Source organism: Miniopterus schreibersii (genome assembly GCF_964146895.1).
Source record: "Miniopterus schreibersii genome assembly, chromosome: 12".
Classification (NCBI taxonomy): domain Eukaryota; kingdom Metazoa; phylum Chordata; class Mammalia; order Chiroptera; family Miniopteridae; genus Miniopterus; species Miniopterus schreibersii.
The window spans coordinates 40,470,630-40,491,602 of NC_138112.1; the positions used below are offsets into that span (position 1 = coordinate 40,470,630).

The following is a 20,973-nucleotide window of genomic DNA, read 5'->3' on the forward strand; positions in this document are numbered from 1 at the left end:
AACTTAGCTCCCCAGAGGAAGGAACTGGGATCAAACTGGACAGGATGGGGACTCCTGGGTCCCAAGAGTCACTGAACCAACTGAGACAAAGAGCTCCTCAGATGAAATAACAGGAACAGGGATTCCAGCCTTTCCCCTCTGGACCATAACCTGGAGCCCTGACAGGAAGGAGCTGAATTCCCAATATACCCAAGCATTGTTTGCAGGCTAAAAATACCATTTCCCTAAATCCTGCTGCTCTGGGCTGACAGTTTGGGCCTGGCTACCTATGTGTGCAAATGATTGATGAAAACTGTCAGTTCTGAGAGTTACAGAAAGGGAGACCCATGTTTGAGTCTGAGATCCTTCAAAGCCTGGAAATGTTTATCTGTGCACAGGGATCTCAAAATGCACACACCATGTGCACTAACAGGGAGCCTCCTAAGGACTGGTTTCCACCCATCCAGATGCATGGGGTGCTCCTTGGGGGCAGAGGTTGGCCTGTCCTTCCCCTAACATCTGCCCACCATTAATCACTTAATCCATCTTTATTGGTAAGAAAAGGGAATTAACCAGATGAAAAAGAAAGGCCAGAGCCTATGGACCCAGAATATACCCAAGGAGAACTGAGGAAGCAGCCCCAGATTAGGGGGGGGGGGGGGGGGGGAGGGAGGGAGGGAGGGAGGGAGGGAGGGAGGGAGGGAGCCACCTGCCCGTCCTCCTGCCCACCCAGCCCCACAGGGGAGGCTACCTTGGGGATGCGGCGGGCTCGGCGGCTGGACAGCAGCTCACTCGTGGTGCTGAGGCTATCCTCATTAAGGCTAGAGGGTGAAGACGGCAGGCCCAGCTGCGCCAGCAGCAGCATGTCGTCATGGCTGTGCCTCTTGGGTAATCGTGGCAGCCGATGGCTCTTCCTTTCCGACCAGTTCCCACTGCGCAGGGTCTGGCTGCCAGGTTTCAGGGAGAGCTGGCATGGGGGCGAGAACGTGGGGGGACTCACCACAGAAGCCTTGGCCAGCACCCATCTGCTGGGGGCCTGGATTTAGCAGCCACAGGCTGGCATCACTGATTCCCAGAATCCCACCCTGGAATTTCCATCCGCCGGGGTTTCCTCTTTCAAGACCTTAGCTGCTAATCAGCAGGTCAGGGTTAGATTAGATACTTGCTTCCACAAAGGAAGCTTAAGTAGTTCTGCCAGAATAAAGAAAGCGGAGGCTAAGAAAACTGGACTGCCATCTGAGTGGAAAAAGAAAGCCAACCAGGAACTCTGGGGGCTCTTCCTGAGCTTTGGGACAAAGCTTAGACTGACTTTGCTCATTACTGAGCCTGGCACCTGCAGCCCATCTTCCCCCCCACAGCCCCTGATCTAGTCCTAAAAGGCTTCTCTAGCAGAGGCCATAATCTACAAGCCAGCCTGGCCCTGCTCACGTATTCCAGGGGCAACACAGTGCTCTAGGCTCTGACCACCAAGGCCCGGCAAGGCAGGCCTCACAGCCAGTTGGCTCCCTCACCCACACGGTCCTGCGCTGGTCTACTCTCTGCCTCCCGCCATCTAGACTTTCACCCTACAGTACAGGGCACCTTCCTCTCAGGGGATCCTGCTCACCTCTACAGAGGCCTGCAAACTCAGCACGCCTCCCACCTGCTGTCTGCACTCTCATCACTCTTCACCAAGTCCCCCTTCCTCCCTGGCCCTCAATTTCCTCTTCCCACCCAATCCGTCTGGCAATGCCTATTCATTCAATGGAAGCCTGTTTGAACAGAGCACATTAGGAAGGTAAATCTTTCATAAAAACGATCACATTATTCCAAAGTCAGAAGAAATAATTTTTATATTCTCTAGCCAATGTTAAAATTATCTAGGTCCCTCCATTTGCATAGAAAATTAGAGTTGCCTGGGTAGGTCCAAGAAAGTATCTCTGCTCTCCTGCCTCCTGTACACCACCCTGGACAAGGCGAGAAGGAGCTGAAGTCTAAGGGCCTCCTTCGACTCTTCACCTTTCTTCTCCTTCTGCCTTCTATCAGTCTGTTCCTCAGAGATTCATTCTTCTTCCTGCCAACAGGAGTGGCGCCAGGTCTGGTGGACACCTGGCTGGTGCTCAGATCTGGTTCTTGGGCCTATGCTTGGACACCAAGTGCCAGTCCTGAGCTCACTGCTGCCAGCGCTGCAGAATGCCAAGGCTCCAACCAGAGCCCTGCCTTCCTGCTTCCCACAGAAGGGGGCGGGGGCAATGCTAAGAGAGCAGCCTGCAGGGACTCCTGCCTTAGTTCGGCAGCTCAGAGCTCTAGTAGGGAAAGGAAGACAGCTGGACAGGATGCCCCTAAGAGCACGTTTCTATTGTCCCCAAGGCCGTCACCACGCCACAAGTCCGAGTGCAGAGCTTTTCCCTGACGGAGGTCATCTCCTTTGCCAAGCACTACAGAGGGGAAAAGCCTGAGTGGAAGCTGGCCCACGTCTTGGTGGGATGGGCCCCACAGTGGCCCACGTGCTGACCTGTAGGCGTAAGTCCAGCGCCGTTACCTGAGTGGGTGGGTTGTACTTCCTATCCTGAGGACTCCACATCCTGTGCAAAGAGTCCAAGGAATTCTCTGACAGTTGCTGGGATTTTCGGCCTGCTCTTCGGCTCTTTAAGTCCACATCCTCATATGGATTCTCCTTGGGCAGATCTCCTGCAGAGAAGGAAAAGTCAGAGTAGGGGGAGAAAGGAAGAAGGAAGCACACAGGCTCCCTCACTCATACACGCAAAATAAACAAGCAGAATTCCTGTGAACCAAAGAGAATGGCTTCTGCCTGGCCCTCCGGCTCATGAGTCACGCAGCACCCGTCTGCAGAGGGAGGCTACAAACAGATCCTGGCTCCCAGTCCAGAAGCCAAAGCCCCCACCCCCAGTTCAGCTCAGCCGTGTCTGGCCTCTGCTTTATAAATTCAGGGATTGCACAAGACTAGCTCAGCCACCCCTGCCTGTGCCCGGCCAGCCGACAAAGCCAACACCAAGCGTCTTCCCTTGGCTCCCGTCCCTCAGCCGCGAAAGCCCCAGAGATGCTCAGTTCAAGGTAGCAAACGTTTTCAGAGGTCACAAGGCTGTCCCTTTACTGACTGCTCCCCGAGGACCCATTTTGGGGGGATGGGCTTCGAGGAACTCTAGAGAATTTCAGGGCACAGGGCTTTCCCAGGCCTCTCACCTACTCCACTGCTCAGCAACTCCTTTAGGACAGTTCTGTCTGGTCTACTGAGGGAACCCCAGAGCCAGCACAGAGGTCAGCAAGCAGTGAGTGTGCAGTCATTATTTGTTCAATGAACCACTCTCATACTGGGTCACTCTGTTTCCTCTACTGCTGAGCTCAGCAGAAAGGAGAATGGTCCTCACTCCCCTTTGGGAATAAACTCTCCTGCTGTGACACAGGGAAGGTGTGAAAGGCTTAAAAGGAGCCTGGGCCAAGGGGTGGGGGTGGGGGCTGTTCTCAAATCTCTGGCAGCAGGCACTATAGTAGCAGGACCAGGGGAACTCAGTCCAAAGCAACCCCTTCCCCCTCCCTTCCCTCCAACACATGCCTGGGCTTTTCTAAAATGCAGTAATATTATGATCCACGTCAGTCCTGCCTCAGTCCTGCCAGAATCATGGCCCACGGGGACTGTGAGTGGGGACTCTGCTCCCCTTTCCCTTCTTTCCATAGCCTCCCCTCCATATCAACACCACTATGTGGGACTCGGGACCTAGGTACCAATAACAGGAATGAGGTGTTGCTGGAGGCAGCACAAGTGGTGAGAGCAGGGCTCACTCCAGCTCCTCTGTTCAGCAGCAGCACTGAGCCTGGATGACCAACGAGCCCATGGATGCCTGGACATGCCTCATGCCCCAGGGGAGTTCAGAGGCTACTTCTCAGGGAGCAGGCAGAAGAAAGAGCTATAGGGCTAGAAAAAAAGGCCAATGGGAATGTAAGCTTTTGGAGGCTAGGACACGGGGAAAACCAATCCCCATATGCTTACAGATTCCTCAATTTCCAAAGCCAAGATCCCCCCCTAATAGTGGTAGCTACTTATTACTATGAAAAACAAACAAACACATACACAATGAATGCAGGAAATGCCTTTACAGAGGTGTGGGGGGAGGGGCTGAGGGGAGGTGGGAATGGAAGATTTCGGTCAGAGCTAACAAGACTGTCCTGGGAGCAGTACAAATATCTGTAATGCAAGTCAAAGATGGGTCAAGAAAGGGCTGGGGACTGGATTAAGTGATTCCCAACACCAGCCGAGTCCCCAGCAACTGAGCAGCCGCTTTCCTGTAACACAGTCATGGTATGAAAATGACTTGTCTCCATTCCAGAGCCCTGACTAAGCAGAGTTGGCCCGGCAACCCTGCCTCAAGGAGCCAAATATTAAACCTGGCATCCCCTGCATGTTGTCTGCAGCTACCCCACTGGGGGCACTGAGGAGGAGTCAGGACAGGCTCTACCTCTTGGCCCCTCTCCAACACATTTCCTGTAGCAGTGAGGTACGGGGACCAAGGGTCAGAGAATGCCAGAATAGTCTTCCGATACAGTGAAATGGGACCAGAGCATCTCAGATGGGACAGGAAGAATACTTACTCCAAGCTCATCAAATCCACACTGCCCTGGGCCAGATGATCAGCCAGAGTCCTCATCATTCATCCCACAACCTACAGAGTGACCTTGTCTCAACTCCTTTAGATCAGAGTTTCTCCAAACTACCTACTGACATTTTGGGCTGGACCATTCTTGTGGTGGTGGACTGTCCTGTACATTTGTAGGATGGTTTAGCAGCAACCCTGGCCTCAATCCACTAGAGGACAGCAGCATCCCCTCAGTTGTAACCACCAAAAATGTCTCCTGAGCAGATGGATAGATAGGTTTATGAATGGATAATGGAAGGCAGGGAGGGAGAGAGGGAGGAAGGAAGGAAGGAGAAATTGCTCCCCCCAATTAAGGACCACTGCTTTAATAGGGAATACAATCAATAATACCGTAATAACTATGTGTGGTGTCAGATGGGAACTAGGCTTATCAGGGGATCACTTCATAAGGTATATATATGTCTAATCATTATGTCCTACACCTGAAACTAATATAATATTGTATGTCCACTGTAACTGAAGAACAATTTTTCAAAAAAAGAGCCACTGCTGTGGACAGATGTTTCTGAGCTTCCTAATAGTTTCTAAGTACCAGGACATGTGTCCCAAGCTAAGGTGTCTTTTCCTCCCTCCCTCCCTCCTTCTCTCCCTTCTTTCTTTCCCCAGAATCAGAGCTTTGAACACTGATACAAAATCCAAACTTCAAAAAAAACAGATGTAGGAAGCAGAGGCCCAGAGAAGCAATAGATATACGTACGATATTGATGCATATCAGTGACAACCTGGGAGAAAACAGGTGGGAACACCAGGTTCTCAACACTAGTCTTGCCTCTGGAAACTAAATTTTAGGAAAGCCTCAAATGCCTGCTCCTCCTGCCTGCCTAGCCCTAGTATCATCCTCTTTCGTCTCCAGCAATGCTTAACATCCTGTCTGATATAACCAGGCCACTAATCATTTCTCCAGAAAATGATTGCTGGCCCCAGCCCAAGCCCTCCCTCTCCAGCCTTAGCTTGGGCCCTTCACAGCCCTAGTTCACCTGCTACTCTCAATTTCCTAGACTGTCCCTGACTGACCTTCTGGAACTGTCGCACATAGACACTCCCAGGCGTCTCTCCTGGTAGTAAGGGTGCCCAGGGGTGGGGGTGCGCAGAGACCAAGCAGGCCCTGAATCCCAGAGCCACTAAAGTGAGCCTGCTGAGAGCAAGTTAACACCAAAGCAATAGCTCAGAGCTGGGAGAGGAGGAGGCTGGAGAATAAGCTTCAGAACTTCCCGTGGGGGAGGAGAGCCACAACCAGGCTGGAGAAGCTGGAGCTGAGTGGAGAAACACGTAAAGATTTAGGAGGGACATGGATGGGAGACAGAAAGCCGGGCAGGCTGCAAGACTTTCACCTGCCTTCCTGCCCACTCAGCTTCCCTGGGGCGGCCCCACACTGCCCTGGGGGAGGGAGAAGAGGCAGGCCCTCTTCCCTGGAGGCCTGGCTCCGAGCAATCCCATCTCATCTCATCAAGCCCAGCTGGGGAAGCCAGAGGTCTCAACCCTTCCCAGCTTTGCTGATGAGATAAGGGACAAGGGCATCACCAGGAATTTCTGCTTTGCACTCTTATAAAGTGATTTGTCAGAAGAACCCAAACTTATCACAAGGATCCTCTGGAAGGAAGAACCCAGCCCCACCCGGCCCTGCCCCCATTCCTCCCCATAGCTCCTAACGTAAAGGTCATTAACCACATGTGCCAACAGCCCCCTCCCAATGCAACCCAACTGGAAGAACCAGTTAGGGAAGGGCTGTGTGTGTGTGTGTGTGTGTGTGTGTGTGTGTGTGTGTGTGTGTGTGTGTTTGCACCCGCACACAGGCACTGAGAATTTCTCCAGAGTCCTAAGCTTCCTGGACCACACCTATGACTAGGGCCTTAGGTCTGCTGCTTCCCCCCCTCCATCCCTGTCTGGGTTGCAACCAGCTGTTTCTTCTGCTTCTTCACTTCTCCACACACACACACACACACACACAGTGGAGAGAGGGCCAGGATAAGGGCCCAGCTCCCCCCACAATGCACAGTACATCAGATGGGGAGCCTAAGCGGTCAGTTGTTACCCACCATCCAAGCCTGGGCACCATTTCCCGGCTGCCTGGCACACTGTTCCCAGGGCTGTGCCTTGGGCTGCAGCCTCTACACTGTCAGGTGCCCTCTGGTCCTTCCTGCCTCCCAGCCTGGGGACAAAGGAGAGAGGAGGGCAGAGGGAGAGCGGAAGCTCAAAGAGCTTTGCAGTCAAGCTGACCTGCCTGTCCCCAGCTCCCACCCCACTCAAGTTCCTGGAAACTCTCCCTCAGCCCCAACGAGATGACAGGAGTGGGAATCTCTGCAGGAATGTAGCCCGGGCTCCCTGGTCAGGCGCCGAGGCCACTCCACATAACTCCCTAACAAGCTGCTTCCTTGGGTGCATTTTTAAGTGGCAGGCCCAGAATGCAAAGGATTACAAGGCTCTGCAGAAGAGCAGCATCTTCTGGGGTAGATGTCAAATGGACAGGTGAGAATGAACAGCCCCAGGAAGCAGCGAGGAAGGAAGTCACCCTGCTTTTGCACCCCTTTATTGCAAGCCAGCAGGATAAACCTCAGCCTACTTTGGACAATCCCACCCCAGTTCCCCAGGCATCCCGCCTGGTGTGGGTCGGAGGCCAGCAAACTCCCAAGGCCCCTTGTTCAAGTCCACTGCTCACAGAGAAGACATGATAGTCACTGGGCCAAATGGCCCTTGATCTCTGACAGACCAGGAACTCCAGGCTAACTGGCTGGTCCCCAAGATGGAGATTCAGTCTGGGTGCTCTCCCTTCCCAGGCCCATTATCACACACCCCAAACAGAGCTTCATCTGTCCCTCAGCAGGTGAGACAGCAGAGAGTTGGGTAATCCAAACAGAACTAAGAAACACCAGAACCTCGCAGGCCACAGGCTGGGCCAAGAACAGAGAGGCTCCTGGGAAGTCAGAGGCACTGGTCAATCCCACGCAAAAGTGAAACTGACATCCAGAGTTCAGAAACAGGCCCCCTAAAGCCTCTGGAGGAGGGTCCAAATTCTTGGGCCTATCTCCAGGGACGGAGACAGGGATAAATCAACCAGAGTCCAAGAGAGAGATTCTACCCCTGGTCTCCCTGGTCAGGTCTACAAATTCAGACTTGGCTGCTGTGGGCGCTACAAAGAAGGAAAATGTGCCCAGGGCACTGAAGTAACTACAGACCTGAACCCCATCCCCACCTCATTCTCACCCCACAAGGCAGAAGCAAAACCCAGGTGTCTGGGTCACTCCCCTGCCAGCCCTTCTACACTACCTCCCCCAACCCTCTACACAGGTGCCAGAGATCCAGAAGCTAGTGAGCACTAAGGAACATGCCCCAGCTCCAAATGTCAGCCTGTACCAGCCCTTACTCTCTTTTTTTTTTTTTTTTTTTTTTAATATATCTTTATTGATTTCAGAGAGAGGAAGGGAGAGGGAGAGAGAGAGATAGAAACATCAATGATGAAAGAGCCATTGATCGGCTGCAGCCCACAACCCAGGCATGTGCTCTGACTGGGAATCGAACCCTGATTGCCTGGATCCTAGGTCGACAATCAACCACTGAGCCACGCCCGGCTGGGCAGCCCTTACTCTTGGTTCTAAATCATCCATCCAAGAAGCATCCAGGCTGCTCCCATAATTTCTCACCTCCTCATGTCACATCCCAAAGCAGCAAAAAGTCCCCTCTACTGAGTGAGGAGGCTGAACCCCAGACACACTTGCCTCCCTCTTCCTCTTCTCCCTAACCTGACCTAAAAAGGCCCAGAGAACAGTTCTGTTGCTCTGAAAAGTAGCTGCAAAATTCTCTCTCTCCCTCTCCCTCTCTCTCTCTCTCTCTCTCTCTCTCTCTCTCTCACACACACACACACACACACACACACACTGGGTGGCCCCTGCCTACAAAGCTTTTTCCCAGTGGTGAGGGAAGAGGCCTCCCTCCCCAAGCCCTTTTGCTGTTCGAGGGATTTCACTCCCACAGTCTTCCTGTTATGACCTAATTTTGGATGGCTACACACTAATCACTTCCTGGGAAAGCAGTGCCTGTGTGGATCTGAGCACTGCGGCTGTGACCCCAAAAATGCTGGCCCAGCAAGTTTTGAGGAGAAGATGATGAACCTGATGGCTCAGGTGAAGTGAGGGAATAGGTGATTCTCTTCTCCTAAGACTCCATAGTTTTGTGAGAATCTAGAGGGTTCTCCACTAGGGCCACTTTTCTAATGTGTTAACTAAGACTATGTCTTTCAGCCTCAAGGCCTAAGACAGAGACAGAGACGAGAGAGAGAGCAGAGAGAGAGAGGGCGAGTGAACAAGCACACTGCTTCTCTTTGGCCACCTACCCTGGGACACACACTTTACTGGAACAGAATTAAAGCCCCCCCACCCAAAGAGAATGAGGCCAGAATTAAAGTGAAAGCCAAAAATAAACCCAACCCAGCCTAGATTATTTAGTTTTTATTGACCCTCGAACACCAGTTTGCCAACACCAGGTCCTCCCAGCTGTTGGAGGACAATCCGCCCTGTCTTACATTCCTGACCTTCTGAGCAAGAGGAATTAACGGTTCCAGACTATCTTCTCAAAGATGTTTATACAGCAAACAGCTCTGGAAGACAGGAATAGTGTCTCCCTCCAGGGCAGAGGCAGACTGGATTCCGGACCCGAGTACTAAGGACAATGTCTCCTTATGGGCAGGTTTGCTAGCAGCCCCTTGAAAAGACTGGGGTTTCCTAAGCTGTGAGTGCAGCCTCTAGCTGCACCTCCTCTCCACTGCCCCGTGGGACGTGGGAGCAAGGGGAACCACGTGAACATACAGCTCATGCTGCCTGCTGTGGCCTGAGTAATCAAGTCCTTTGTCTGTGATCCAGGAGTCGTGTCTTCTGCCAGCATCTGTGAAACCGGGACAGGCTGAACTTGTTAGCTCGCAAGCCGAGGAAAATCTCAGGTGCTTTCCCATGAAGACGCCAGGCACTGTGTTAGGTGCTTTGGTCCAGATTTAATCTCATTTAATCCTAACATTAATCCCATGAAGTATTATTACTATTATTTTTGTCGTTTTCATAACATCATCATCCTTTGAGAAAATAGAGGCCTCAGAAAAGTTATGTGCCCAGGGACACACAGCAAAGAAGGGCACCTGCTAGATTCTCAGGCCTTCCAAAAATAAAAGGAAGTGATAATGTGGTTTTCCCCTTCTTGTGGTCCCAAAAGCCCTTTGGGTTTCAGTTCACTCAAGGCCAGGCTTTAACCTCCTAGCTGCCTAATTTTTGCTAAGCTCCTTCCTCTGATGACCATTTTCTTGAGAGGTTCCAGAGCTGGGCCTTGGCTGCCCACGGTGAATGAAGCGGAACCTGGGAGTGTCTCTCTCTGTCCCTGCTCTGCTGCAGCCCCAGGGATAACCCACCCACCTGCCACCTCGGCCACTGCTTACCCACAATGTCTTCATAGGCATTCTCTTCTAAAGTGCTTTTGGATCCAAACTTGGGTTGGCTCTCAGTACCATTCTCAGTGGGAGAAGAGGGGTACAGGGACTGGAGACTGGACGCATCCTCAAACTCAAAGGATTTTCTGTGGATAACAAGAACACGAGTCATTCTGGCGGAACTAGATTCCTGCTGCCTTGCTGGGGAATGGCCACGGGCAACAGCAAAGACCAGAAGTCCATCCTCACAAGCCACTGAGCAAAGCACTAAGATGGACCCAAACTCACCACCCAAATGAAGAACAAGATGGTCTGAGAGGCCCCAGCCTGGGTGACTGCAAATAACACCAACAACGACCACAGGTGAAAAGGGTGCCATGTGTCAGATGCGGCGTCAAGTGCTCTACCTGAGTTATCTCAGTAATCTTCACAATGCGGCTACCAGGAATTGTGCCATTTCACCAATGAGGAGATGGAGGCTCTGGGAGGTGAAGCAGCAGAGACAACACTGGCCCAGGAGGTCTGACTCCAGGGTCTGAGCTTTTGACTTGGGCCTCCAGGCCTGCAGAATATCCTCGTTAAGAAGCATCTGCCTCCAGAGTCTCACATCACGTCTGCATCCTAGGGAAGGCTCCTGCACTGAGCAGGCAGTAGGGGCTCAACACCGGACGGGTGATTCCCAGGGTTGTTTGGGGGCTGGGGAAACAACTGGTGGTGGGTGGTTTGTTGAAACAGGAAGGGCTGAACCCTCAAAACCAACCACACCACTTCTGAGGTCGAACTAGGAAGACAATCTGAAGCCATAAGCTACTTCCAAGACCCAGCTTCCCTTCAGCTAGTCACCAGCTCTTTCCCAACCCCCAAGTCACCTTCCCCTCTACTGTAGAATTTCAGAATCACAGCTTGTTCGCACCAGACACCCTGAGCCACAGCACTCCCCACTCCTCTCCTTCAGGGGGAGGCGCCTCCCTCATCTAAGACTTTAAGGCCAGCTGCATCCTCTCCCTTTCCGAGGCAGGTCAGGTCCCCAGCAGGCTCCTGAGAGGGGGAGAAGGCAATGCACCGGCTGAATCCCTCCTCTCACCCAACACCTGTTCTTTTGGGTACCCCGGGACCTTTCAGCCAGTGCAGCCCCTTCTTTCTTGTTTAATGAGCAGCTCCTAAGAATCCCGAGGTGCAGGTCAAGGACTGGAAGTGTCCTAATGGCCACATCTCATTCTCAGCCTGCCTGGCTGCTCGGCAGCCCCTGACACAACCGGACACCCGATGCTGCCATCGCCTTCCCTCCCCCTTATGACACTGCCCCTCCGAGTTTTCAAGGGCCTCTCTGGCCATTGCTTTTCAGGCTCTTGAGAGGGATCCCCTTTTCCACTTGCCTTTCAAATGCCAGGGACTCTCAGAGTTCTGCGTTCAGGACTCTTGCTAACCCAGCACTCTCTGGGGGCCAGATATTGATGGCCATCACCATAACTACCATTTCTACCACGAAGACTCCCAAATCTCTCTCCTGCCCGGACTCCTCAACCAGTTAAATATCCAATGGGCCGAGTGCAGTTTCCTGAATGTTGGCCCTCAGACCACTACGGGTCTGAGACAAAGCTTTCATTTAATACATACAGTGGCATCACCATCTCAGGCAGGCAGTTCTCAAGTCAGCAAATAAGACACAAATCATATTTAGCCAAATTATCCTTAACAATTCCTCAGGAAGGTACCAGGTCAAGGAACAACACGCTGTCTTTCATTAAGAAGAATGTAACCACTTTCTTCCCCAGATTGTTTAACAGGTTTCTTTCTCTTTGGTTGAATACCAGAAGAAAATACTTGGCTTGTATTTTTTTAAAAACGTAAAAGTATGTTAAATGTAAGAATCATACCTGCACAACAGATACAAACTTAGCATCTCAAGCTCCTCAGGTGAACATGCTCACTGTGTGGAAAGGCAACCAAAACAGCCTGTACTTTCTGAACCATTCCTCTTTTTTTCCCAAGAGCACTGATTTAAATTTGCCAAGTTAATTCTTATATGAAGTGAGTCCACCATATATGGTGTGTGCGTGTGTATATTATTTATAAATGTAATGTGTGTGGGAGTATGTGTAAAACCTTCAGGCTGATCTCCCGTCTCCCCACCCCCTTATTTCACTTAGCTCACTGTTTTTTGCTGTTCTAAATTTAGCTCAGCAACTCTATGAGGAGGCTTCCCTCACTCCCCAGTCTAATTTAGATGCCCCTCCCTCTAGGTCTTTGCAGGGTCCTGCACTGAAATGGACCATGGCATGTAGCATAGCATCTGTGATTTCTTTGTGCATCTGTGTCCTGCACTAGACCATGAGCTCCTTCAATGGAAGAACCTTGTCTTATTTGCCCTGGTGTCCTCTTGACCAGCACAAGACTTGGTGCACAGCAGGCTCTATATAAGTAGGTATTTGGAGAAATGGATCAATAAAGACAAAGCAAGCACTCTTGGTAGACTGTTAAGGACTTGAAGAGCCAGTGAGCATGTGGGGTGGGCCAAAACATGGGATTGTCCTCGGCCAAGGGTTCTTGTGGCACATGGGTCTGAACCTCTGTGATGTCTTCCTCTCTGCACACAGCAGGAAAGTTTCTATGTGAGATACAATGCGCTGGATGAAGGCTGAAGTATGGGTTAGATTGAAGAATTCCTAGAAGTGAAGCAAACCTGAATGCCTATCGGAGTTTGGGTTAGAAGAGAAAGGCTGAGGGGAAGGAACACAGGCCTTGCAGAGGAAGTTGGCTCACAGTCTACCCCAATTCAGAAAATAAGATGCCTGTCAACTTTCACCAACTCCAACAGCTCCAACTCCCAAGTCCCCACAGCTATGGAGATGGCCTGGGTAGTCAGGGTCAGGAATGCTGAGACTGACCAGGAAACCAATGTGAGTCTCAGGACAGGACATTCTTAACAATGGCCAAGAGGTAGGTGAAATGTTCTTTCACTCCCTTTCCCATCAGTCTCCCCCTTCAGGATCCAAGGATCTCCTCTTCATACAGGCCCAGAGTTTCCATATGGCCAGGTAGCCCTCAGGAGAGAGGGAGTCATGTTAAATGTCAATACTACTGTGTTACTGATGACACGCAGTATTCAGATAATGTTGCACTCGAAAGAACTAAATTTCGAATGCTGGCACTTCAGGTAGTCATGAGGCTAAATCCAACTGGCCTTCTAGGGCCTATTTGATCTAAAAGTAATGTGGTCCTACCCTTCCCAAAGAAGACTGAGGAAGTTCCAGTGGGGCTCGGAACAGCCCAACTCTACTCCAAAGGCCAAACCCAGCCAACGTGTTCAGTACACGGCATTTGGAAGAAGCGCTTTCCCCCACCCCTCACGTTTAAGTCTCCTCCTGCAAGGGCAGAAGAGCAATCTCTCTTTCACCTAGGTCACATTACCACCTGACAACTATATGATGCTTCAGAACTTATAAAGCGCGACTGACTGTGACCCATGACTGCGACCTGTTCTTGCATCCTCCGTTGAAAAGAAAGCCACCGTGCCCAGCTATGACACTGGAGGACCATGCGTTACCTGCTCTGGGACTTGCGGTGACCACGCATGTCCTTCTTGGGTCTCCGGGTGACTGGTGGGGCTGGGGTGGAGGGCAGGGGAGGTGGAGCAGCAGGTGTGGGCGAAGGAGGTAGACCATTGCTTGGCTTACTCTTAGGGTTCTTGTCAGCCTCGTATTCAAAGGTGCGCTTGGGTTTGGGGACGGGATTCACAGCGGAATCGGGGGAGCTCTTCGATGGCAGCAGCTGGGAACTTGGGCTATTTCCAGGGGTCCCTGGTTTAGTGGAGCCACCGCCTTCCCTCTCCAGGGGTGGGCCCGCCTCCCCCCCAACTCCAGCCACGCCGCCTGCCCGGCTGCCAGCGCTCACGCCCGCGCTCCCCGTCAGTTCCTCCAAGGTGCCCAAGGGCCCAGTCTTCCTTCTTCCTCGGTCTACACTGTAGCAGCTGCTGGGCAGCTGGGGGAGTCCCCGGCCTGGCTGCTCCTTCAGGGCCTGTTCGATTTTCTGGATGCGACTCAGCACGGCTGAGCTCTCCTTCCTGCTGCCATGGCCCCTGAGGAAGGCACTGGGCTCACTCCGGCCTGGCCATTTCTCCAGCCGGTAGAGAGAGTCCCGGACAGGGAGCGCCTCTCCCTCCTCCTCGGTCTCCGGGTAGGAACACTCGGAGAAGGTCCTGCTCATCCTCCGGAGGCCCTTGAAATCAAAGGTCTTTTCTGAGCTGCAGGGGGACGGCACGACGCTGGGGCAGCCCACGCTGGGGCAGCCCTCACTGACCGCCCACTCGCCCCCAGAGCCCTCCCGCTTCTCTCCACACGTGCTCATCCTGGGCAAAGTCTCTCGGCGACCCTCCCATGCTGAAATCTTCTCCCGGATGCCCAGGCTGTGGGCGCGGGTGCCAGTGCGGTTCTGAAAGACGCTCCGTGGGCTGGATGCTGGCCCCAAGGACGGAGTGCTGTGGGCAAGGGGGAGGCAAGCAGCGACTCCCTCTATATCCCGGGTGGCCCTCTGGACGTTCTCCTTCTGGTCCTCTCTCTTGCACACTGAAGGGCTCCCGTCCAAATAACTGAAGCTGGTGGCTTTGAGGGGACAAATGGGTGGTGAAGTGTCTGGGGAGGAAGCCTGGGGGTTTGGGGGTGAAGGCTCACAGGGGTGCCAGTCCTTGAGGAGCAGCCGGGAGCTGGAGCGGCTTGGGTACCTGCAGGCTGATGTCTCACTATCACTGAGGGGGTAGATGGGGCTCCTTGGTGGGGAGAGAACTGGAGGTGGAGAGACTGACTGAGACCTAGGAGCAAAAAAAGAAAGAAAGAGAAAGGAAGACAGCAGTGAGTGGCCGGACAAGCAGAGGCATGGTGTTTCAACCCTAGAGAGCTCAGTGACTCCCTCCTGTGAGACTCTCAAAGGCACTCTGTTCAGGTAATGCATCTTCAAAGTTGTCCTCCAGGAGAGAAACAGCTCCTAGTCCACAGAGGGCCTCTCTGGCCAAGTCACCCCCAAAGGCCCCAGGTACTGTCCACAAGAGAAGCCGGTTCTGTGACAGGCAAGGGCAACCCAGGAGTTTACATCTGCCAACCAGGGAACAGGAAGACCAGCGGTGTGCTGCTAAGTGTTCAATAATTGGCTCTCTGGGGAGAAAGCATAGATTTGCCACATTTGCTGAGGTCCGCGGTATAAATATTCCTACTGAGGCTGATTGCAAGCTACCAATGTGATGTCACTGAGTGTGGAGTTGGGAAGCAATGATCAGTTCACATGAGCTGGTACAAAGCAGCTCCAGCCAACAGTCCCTAAAGTAGCCCCCAAGTATGCATTAAAGCCCTTCAATCTGTCTCCTTAATGAGCCCCCATCTCCCCTGAGACTTCGGCTACTGGTCCTCAGCTTGGGTCTTGATCAGAATTCAGATTCCTGAAGCTCTCAAAGGGATCAGGAGGGCCCCTCAACAAAGAGTCCTTTCCACTCTCAATGAGGAGGCTAATGGGGAAGGGAGAACATCTAGCTCCTCCCTCCAGCAGTGGCATCCCATCAAACAAGCACCAACCGTTTCCCAGCTCCAAATCTACATAGAGATTTCAGTAAATATCGGGAATAGTTCTAAATAAATGCTTTCACACAGATTAACTCATTTAATCTTCATGAAAACTCTATAGTGTTATTATCATAGTGTTATTTATTGTTATCCTCATATTATAAGTGAAAGACACTAAGGTACAGAAAGGTTAACTACCTCATTCAAGACCACACAGCTGATAAATGGCAAAGTCAAGACATGAACTCATACTACACCATGTTGACTCTCTAAAGAGGAAGCAGTGCCCAGTGGTAGAGCTTCGATGCATGAACCAGGAGTCACAATTCGATCCCTGGTCAGAGCACATGCCTGGGTTGCAGCCTTGAACCCCAGTAGGGGCCGTGTAGGAGGCAGCTGATGGATGATTCTCTCTCATCATTGATGTTTCTCTCCCTCTCCCTTCCTCTCTCTGAAATCAATAAAAACATATTTAAAAAATAAAAATAAAAAATAATAAAGAGGAAGCAGTGGCTTCCACCTTCTTGAACCACCCAGGCCCCCAGGCAGAGGTCAGCAGAAACTCTCACAGCAGTGGGCACGGCCCTGTCTTGAAAAGCAGCATTTATAAGTATAAGAGGACCTCTTGGTCTTCCCTACTAGACCATGATTTCTTCTGGGTGGAGGAACACATACTCAGTTTCTGGAAGGTACTCAGTGAATGATAAACAAATAAAGAAAGAAAAAGGTAAAGGTGAGTTTATTGAAGATAACCATGAGCACACGTCCTTTTCAGTATACTTTTCTAGCTGTCTACTCAGGTCATCACTGTCAACTTTCAGGATTCTTCCCAAACAGTTTTAATTCAAAGCCAGCAGGGTTTTGCCAATACTGCATGCTCCAAAGGCCGACCTGACCCTAATGCCATGGCCCTCAAAGCTGGGCGGTCCAGCCTCTCAGGCTCAAATGCCATGCCATCCACAGGACGGCAGCCAGCTGCCCACTGAGCCAGGCTGCTGTCACTGCTTGATCACACACAGAAAACTGGAGCTTGGGTGAGTCAGGGATTGGCCGACAATTCCCTGTTGGGTCATAGCCTCTGGCTGCCCCCAATCAACAGGAAACCTCAACATGCTTAAGTTGTTTTTAAAAGGGCAAGTCAAACAAGAGCCATCCCACGTGTACATAGGCACAGATGAGAGAAATTTGTTGTCTAGCCAAGCTGATGACCAAAGAGACTCTGCTCAGCAAGGAGGTGTGAACAGAATAAGCCTCAGCGCTCCCTAGGGTAGGGAGCTGCAGGGCAATGTGCCACCCTTGAGCCTGGGGAGATCCCAACCTCCTCACAACTGAGAGAGACCTTAGGTTCCTCACTTATTTTACAGAACCATGGATGCAAAGTCCAGCCCTATAAGCCAGTGAGTGTCTGTGCTACACGAAGGGCCCTATGTTTCAGTTATTCTCAACTGGAGAAGGGAGAAGATGCCTTTAATAGAGGATGGCTTTATCATTGGTTTTTTTCATTCAACAAATATTTAGTGAGCACATACTATGTGCCAGGCCCTGCTCTAGGAGCCAGACACAAGAATAAAAAAGAGAGATAAAAATTCATGTCCTCATGAAGCTTCAATTCTAGTGGGAGATGACAGGCACCTAATGAGACTCAGAATCTCTTAGGAAGCCTTTTCAGATTATGTATCTCTCTTCTCTCCAGACACTTTGACATATGCTCCCCTAGGGATATGTTTCCTCAACCCCCAAGGTAAGAATTCACTAGTCCATAAAGCTACTGTTATTTATGGGAAGGTTGGGAGGCAGGACTCCTATAGGTAGAACAGAGAAAACGGCGATGACCTCTGGTCTGTCTAATTCCAGCATGCTTTCAGAAAGAATCATTCTGAACGTCCCTTAGTAGTTCCAGCATGGAGAAATCCCAAGTTAAGAAATTCTCTCACAGCCTAACCTGCTTTAACTGAGGTTTAGTTTCTCTCCCGGCATGAAAGATAAAACAAAGAGACTGGCCTTTTCCTTTAAAGATCCTGGCCTTCGTATCACTGCTGATCTTTGGCCCAGGTCCGCAAGTGCTCCTCACCCAGCCTCCCCACACCGCAGACCCCATGCTGGCCTGGGGCACAGGCATCCCTGGCTTCATCACACAGAAGCCAGCGTTCACTCCCTCCAAGGTCCTAGGGATGAATTTGTAAACAACCAAGATAAGGCCCTGCCCTTCCCTCAGGGCTGCAATTCTCACTCCTATCTCTCCACGTTTCTGATTCCACCCCTTATTAGGAACGTGACCATGGGTGAAGTCACTCACTCTCTCTGAGCTTCCAATTTCAATTCCTCAACAGTGGGCTAACTACATCATGGGCTGTCATAGTGGGCAAATGAGACTATGGATGTGAAACAGTCTCATACACTGTAACTATGACGCATTGAGTCTTTCAGCAGGTTATACGAGGCCAGTTCTTCTTAATGGAGGGTAAGGACATCATGGCCTTAGTGTTCAGGGTTCAGCACAGCCACTGACAAGTTGCCGACCTTGAGCAAAAAACCTAATCTCTCTAAACCTCAGTTTCCTTATCTGTCAAATGGAGGTGAAAAGAACATATCTTAGAGACAATACACCTCAAGTATTGGACTCTGTCTAACACACAGCATTCAATCTTAGTTTGGTAATTACTAATATTAACAAGGAGCTAACTATTCAGAACAATTGCTTGGCAAACTTTTTCAAACAGCTCACCTCTCTGTCCTTAGATTCTAATTGTTCAGGGTGGGAGGGGAAAGGAATAAACTAAATATAGCCATAAATTCTTTGCAGCTCATGCTATCAAAAGGTGGAATCTGTTTTCCTGCCCCTTGAATCTAGACTGATCTTGTGACTTGCTTTGACCAATAGGATGTGGTGGAAATTAAGTTGTCAGAGTTCCAAACTTAAGATCTCAAGTGGTCTTGCAGTTTCCCCTTCACACACTTGGAATGCTGCCCCGAGACTGTCCTGTAAGGAAGCCCGGCTAGTCTTATAGAGAATAAGAGGCCACATGGAGTGTAATCAAGGTATCTCAGCCAATAGGCAGCCACCACGTGAGCCAGACACACGAGTGAGGTCATCTTGGACTCAAATGAACCTACCTAATGAGTGAGCCCAGGGGAAGCCAGAGAGGAACTGCTCAGTGAATGCACAGAAATGTGAGAAATGATAAATTGTTCTAAGCCACTATGTTTTAGGGTGGTTTGCTACAATGCAATAGTAAAATGTAATAGTAAAAGGCCAGGCCTGCCCCACCCCCAGCCGCCTTCCTCCACTCCCCACCCACACCTGGCCTGAGTGTCTTCTCACACAGTCTCATCCTCAGGCTGCTTTCACCCAATTTTTATTGTTGCACGTATTTGTAACTCATTCCACACAGGAAAGAAAAGGTCCAGATTTTGTTCTTTTTTTCAAGCATCTGGATCCAGCTCCCTCCCCCAAAACACTGACCTATTTGATGACTAAATCATGTCAATCCTACATCTTTCACATCCCTCAGATCTGTCCCTCTCCTCACATCCCTGCTGCTCCTGCTACTTCCTTGCCTCAGATCTCTCTCATCGAGACCATTAAACAGTCTCTTAACTTCCCTCTCTGCCTTCCAACCCAACCCAGTTCAAATCCATCCTCTCATCTTCTGACATCTTTATAATATACAAAGCTCATCATGCTTGAAACTCCCCACTATTGATAGAATGAAATGCAAATTCACTGGCATGGATGGTGAGGGCCCCATGATCTGGTCACCACCTGTCTTCCTTTGTCATCTCACTGTCTTTTCCTCAATACAAGCCTGCATCTCAGCCTCAGCCACATCAAACTCCTTGCTTTTCACACCTCTAGGCCCCCACACACTCTGCTTCCTTTGCCTGGAATGATGGCCTGTCCAGAGCACGTCTCTGTGGTTCCTCCGAGGAATCTCCCTTGACCCCACCCCCCTCACCCAGGTGGAGATGGACAATTTCTGACACTTCCACTGTGCCTGGAAAGATGTCTATTAAGGTACTTGTAACACTTCATTGCTTCCTCACCTGCCTCCCTTACTAGGCTGTGTCTTCTTAATCTTGGTGTCCCCTGTTCTTTGCACTGCAAGTAGGATTTAGTAGGAATTAATTATTTGTGATGAATGACAAAATGAATGAGTATAAACAAATGGTTAAAACCTGCCTGCCCAGGGCACTGTTCTCAGACTTCTTTGCCCCTTTCTTTGTGCCATGTGACAGAAGAACACAGGAAGGAGTGCAGCCCAGCATGGCTGTCAGTCCCCAGAGCCCTCTCCCGTAAGGCAAAAACTAAAGGCTGGACCAAGAGTCTAGAGACCTGGATTCTCCTCTGGTCCTGGTTCCATCATTTCTTGGGGGTGCTCATGGGCAAGTCACCTAAACATTCTCTGAGCCTCAGGTTCTGTATCTATAAATCAGGGGAAAACATTTTCTCTGAGTATCCTGAAATAATAGCCGGGTGGCTAAGGTGATGTAAATTTTAAAAGTATTTGGGCACCATAAATAGTTGCATGAAGGTAGAAGAAATATGAAAGAAAAGTACAAAGTGGTTAAAAGACACCTAAGACTTCACTCTTATCTATCGCTCTTCATTCTGAAACCCCAGAGCCTGCCCCTAGGGAGGCAGAAATTATGGAACTGGGCACTCATGCCTTGCCAGCAGGCAGCCAGTCATGCTGCTCAGCACAGGCGTGGATGCCAACACTGCAGCGCACTGCGGCCAAAACCAACATTGCAGGAGAGGGAGCAAGACAAACAGATGAAAGGAGAGAGAGAGAAGGAAGGGGGAAGAACGTAAAGGAAATTTAAAAGAAACAGAGGAGCATAAACACAGAGACAAATGCATAAGACAAGGGGGTAGGACAGAAAGGGTATGAACTAAGGTATGGAAAGAAAAACAAATTTAAAGAGAAAGTAATATGTGTGTGTATGTGTGTGTATGTAGACAAAAAGTGAGTTAAAATGCAAAATACGTGCCCTTTCCTCTGGTATTGTTTCATAAGAACATGGCTCAACCCTTGGGTTAGTTACCTGGGCCACCGTCAAGTAACGTAGCAGAAAGCATTTGTGCCAAGGAACGCCCCATATATTGTCAAGTGTACCCAGGGGCTTTTTGGAGGAAAGGCTATCGTTAGTCCTTGATGACAAGACAGTTCTGAACTCAACACGTTCTGGCCACAGGGCTTCTGAAAGTATCAGTATCAGCAAGAGGACCAAGCTGGGGTCAGCTGGGGAAGGTTCCTGGAGTCCAGGAAATAGCCCAGGGGCATCGAGATGGGCTGTAGGAGCTATGAAGTCCGTTTGCAGGTTAAGATTACACAGGGCCCAGCCTCCATATGCTTAGTCCCTTCCAAGCAGGTATCTAGCTTAC

The 20,973-nt window shown here is 50.7% G+C and overlaps 1 protein-coding gene across 11 annotated transcripts in view; it reads right to left on the reverse strand.

Moving 5' to 3' along the window:
• Positions 1-20,973, reverse strand: part of DENND2B (DENN domain containing 2B) — a 136,068-nt gene that overhangs the window by 19,865 nt on the left and 95,230 nt on the right. For 7 of the 11 annotated variants that reach the window (XM_081154157.1, XM_081154155.1, XM_081154153.1 and 4 more), the window contains 4 exons: positions 13,586-14,845; positions 10,048-10,184; positions 2,501-2,649; positions 731-946 (listed from right to left, as the gene is read on the reverse strand). In XM_081154157.1, the coding sequence (XP_081010283.1) occupies positions 731-946; positions 2,501-2,649; positions 10,048-10,184; positions 13,586-14,845 (1,762 nt within the window). The remainder of the gene's footprint in view (positions 1-730; positions 947-2,500; positions 2,650-10,047; positions 10,185-13,585; positions 14,846-20,973) is intronic. The other 4 variants (XM_081154159.1, XM_081154158.1, XM_081154150.1 and 1 more) reach the window with 2 other exon arrangements.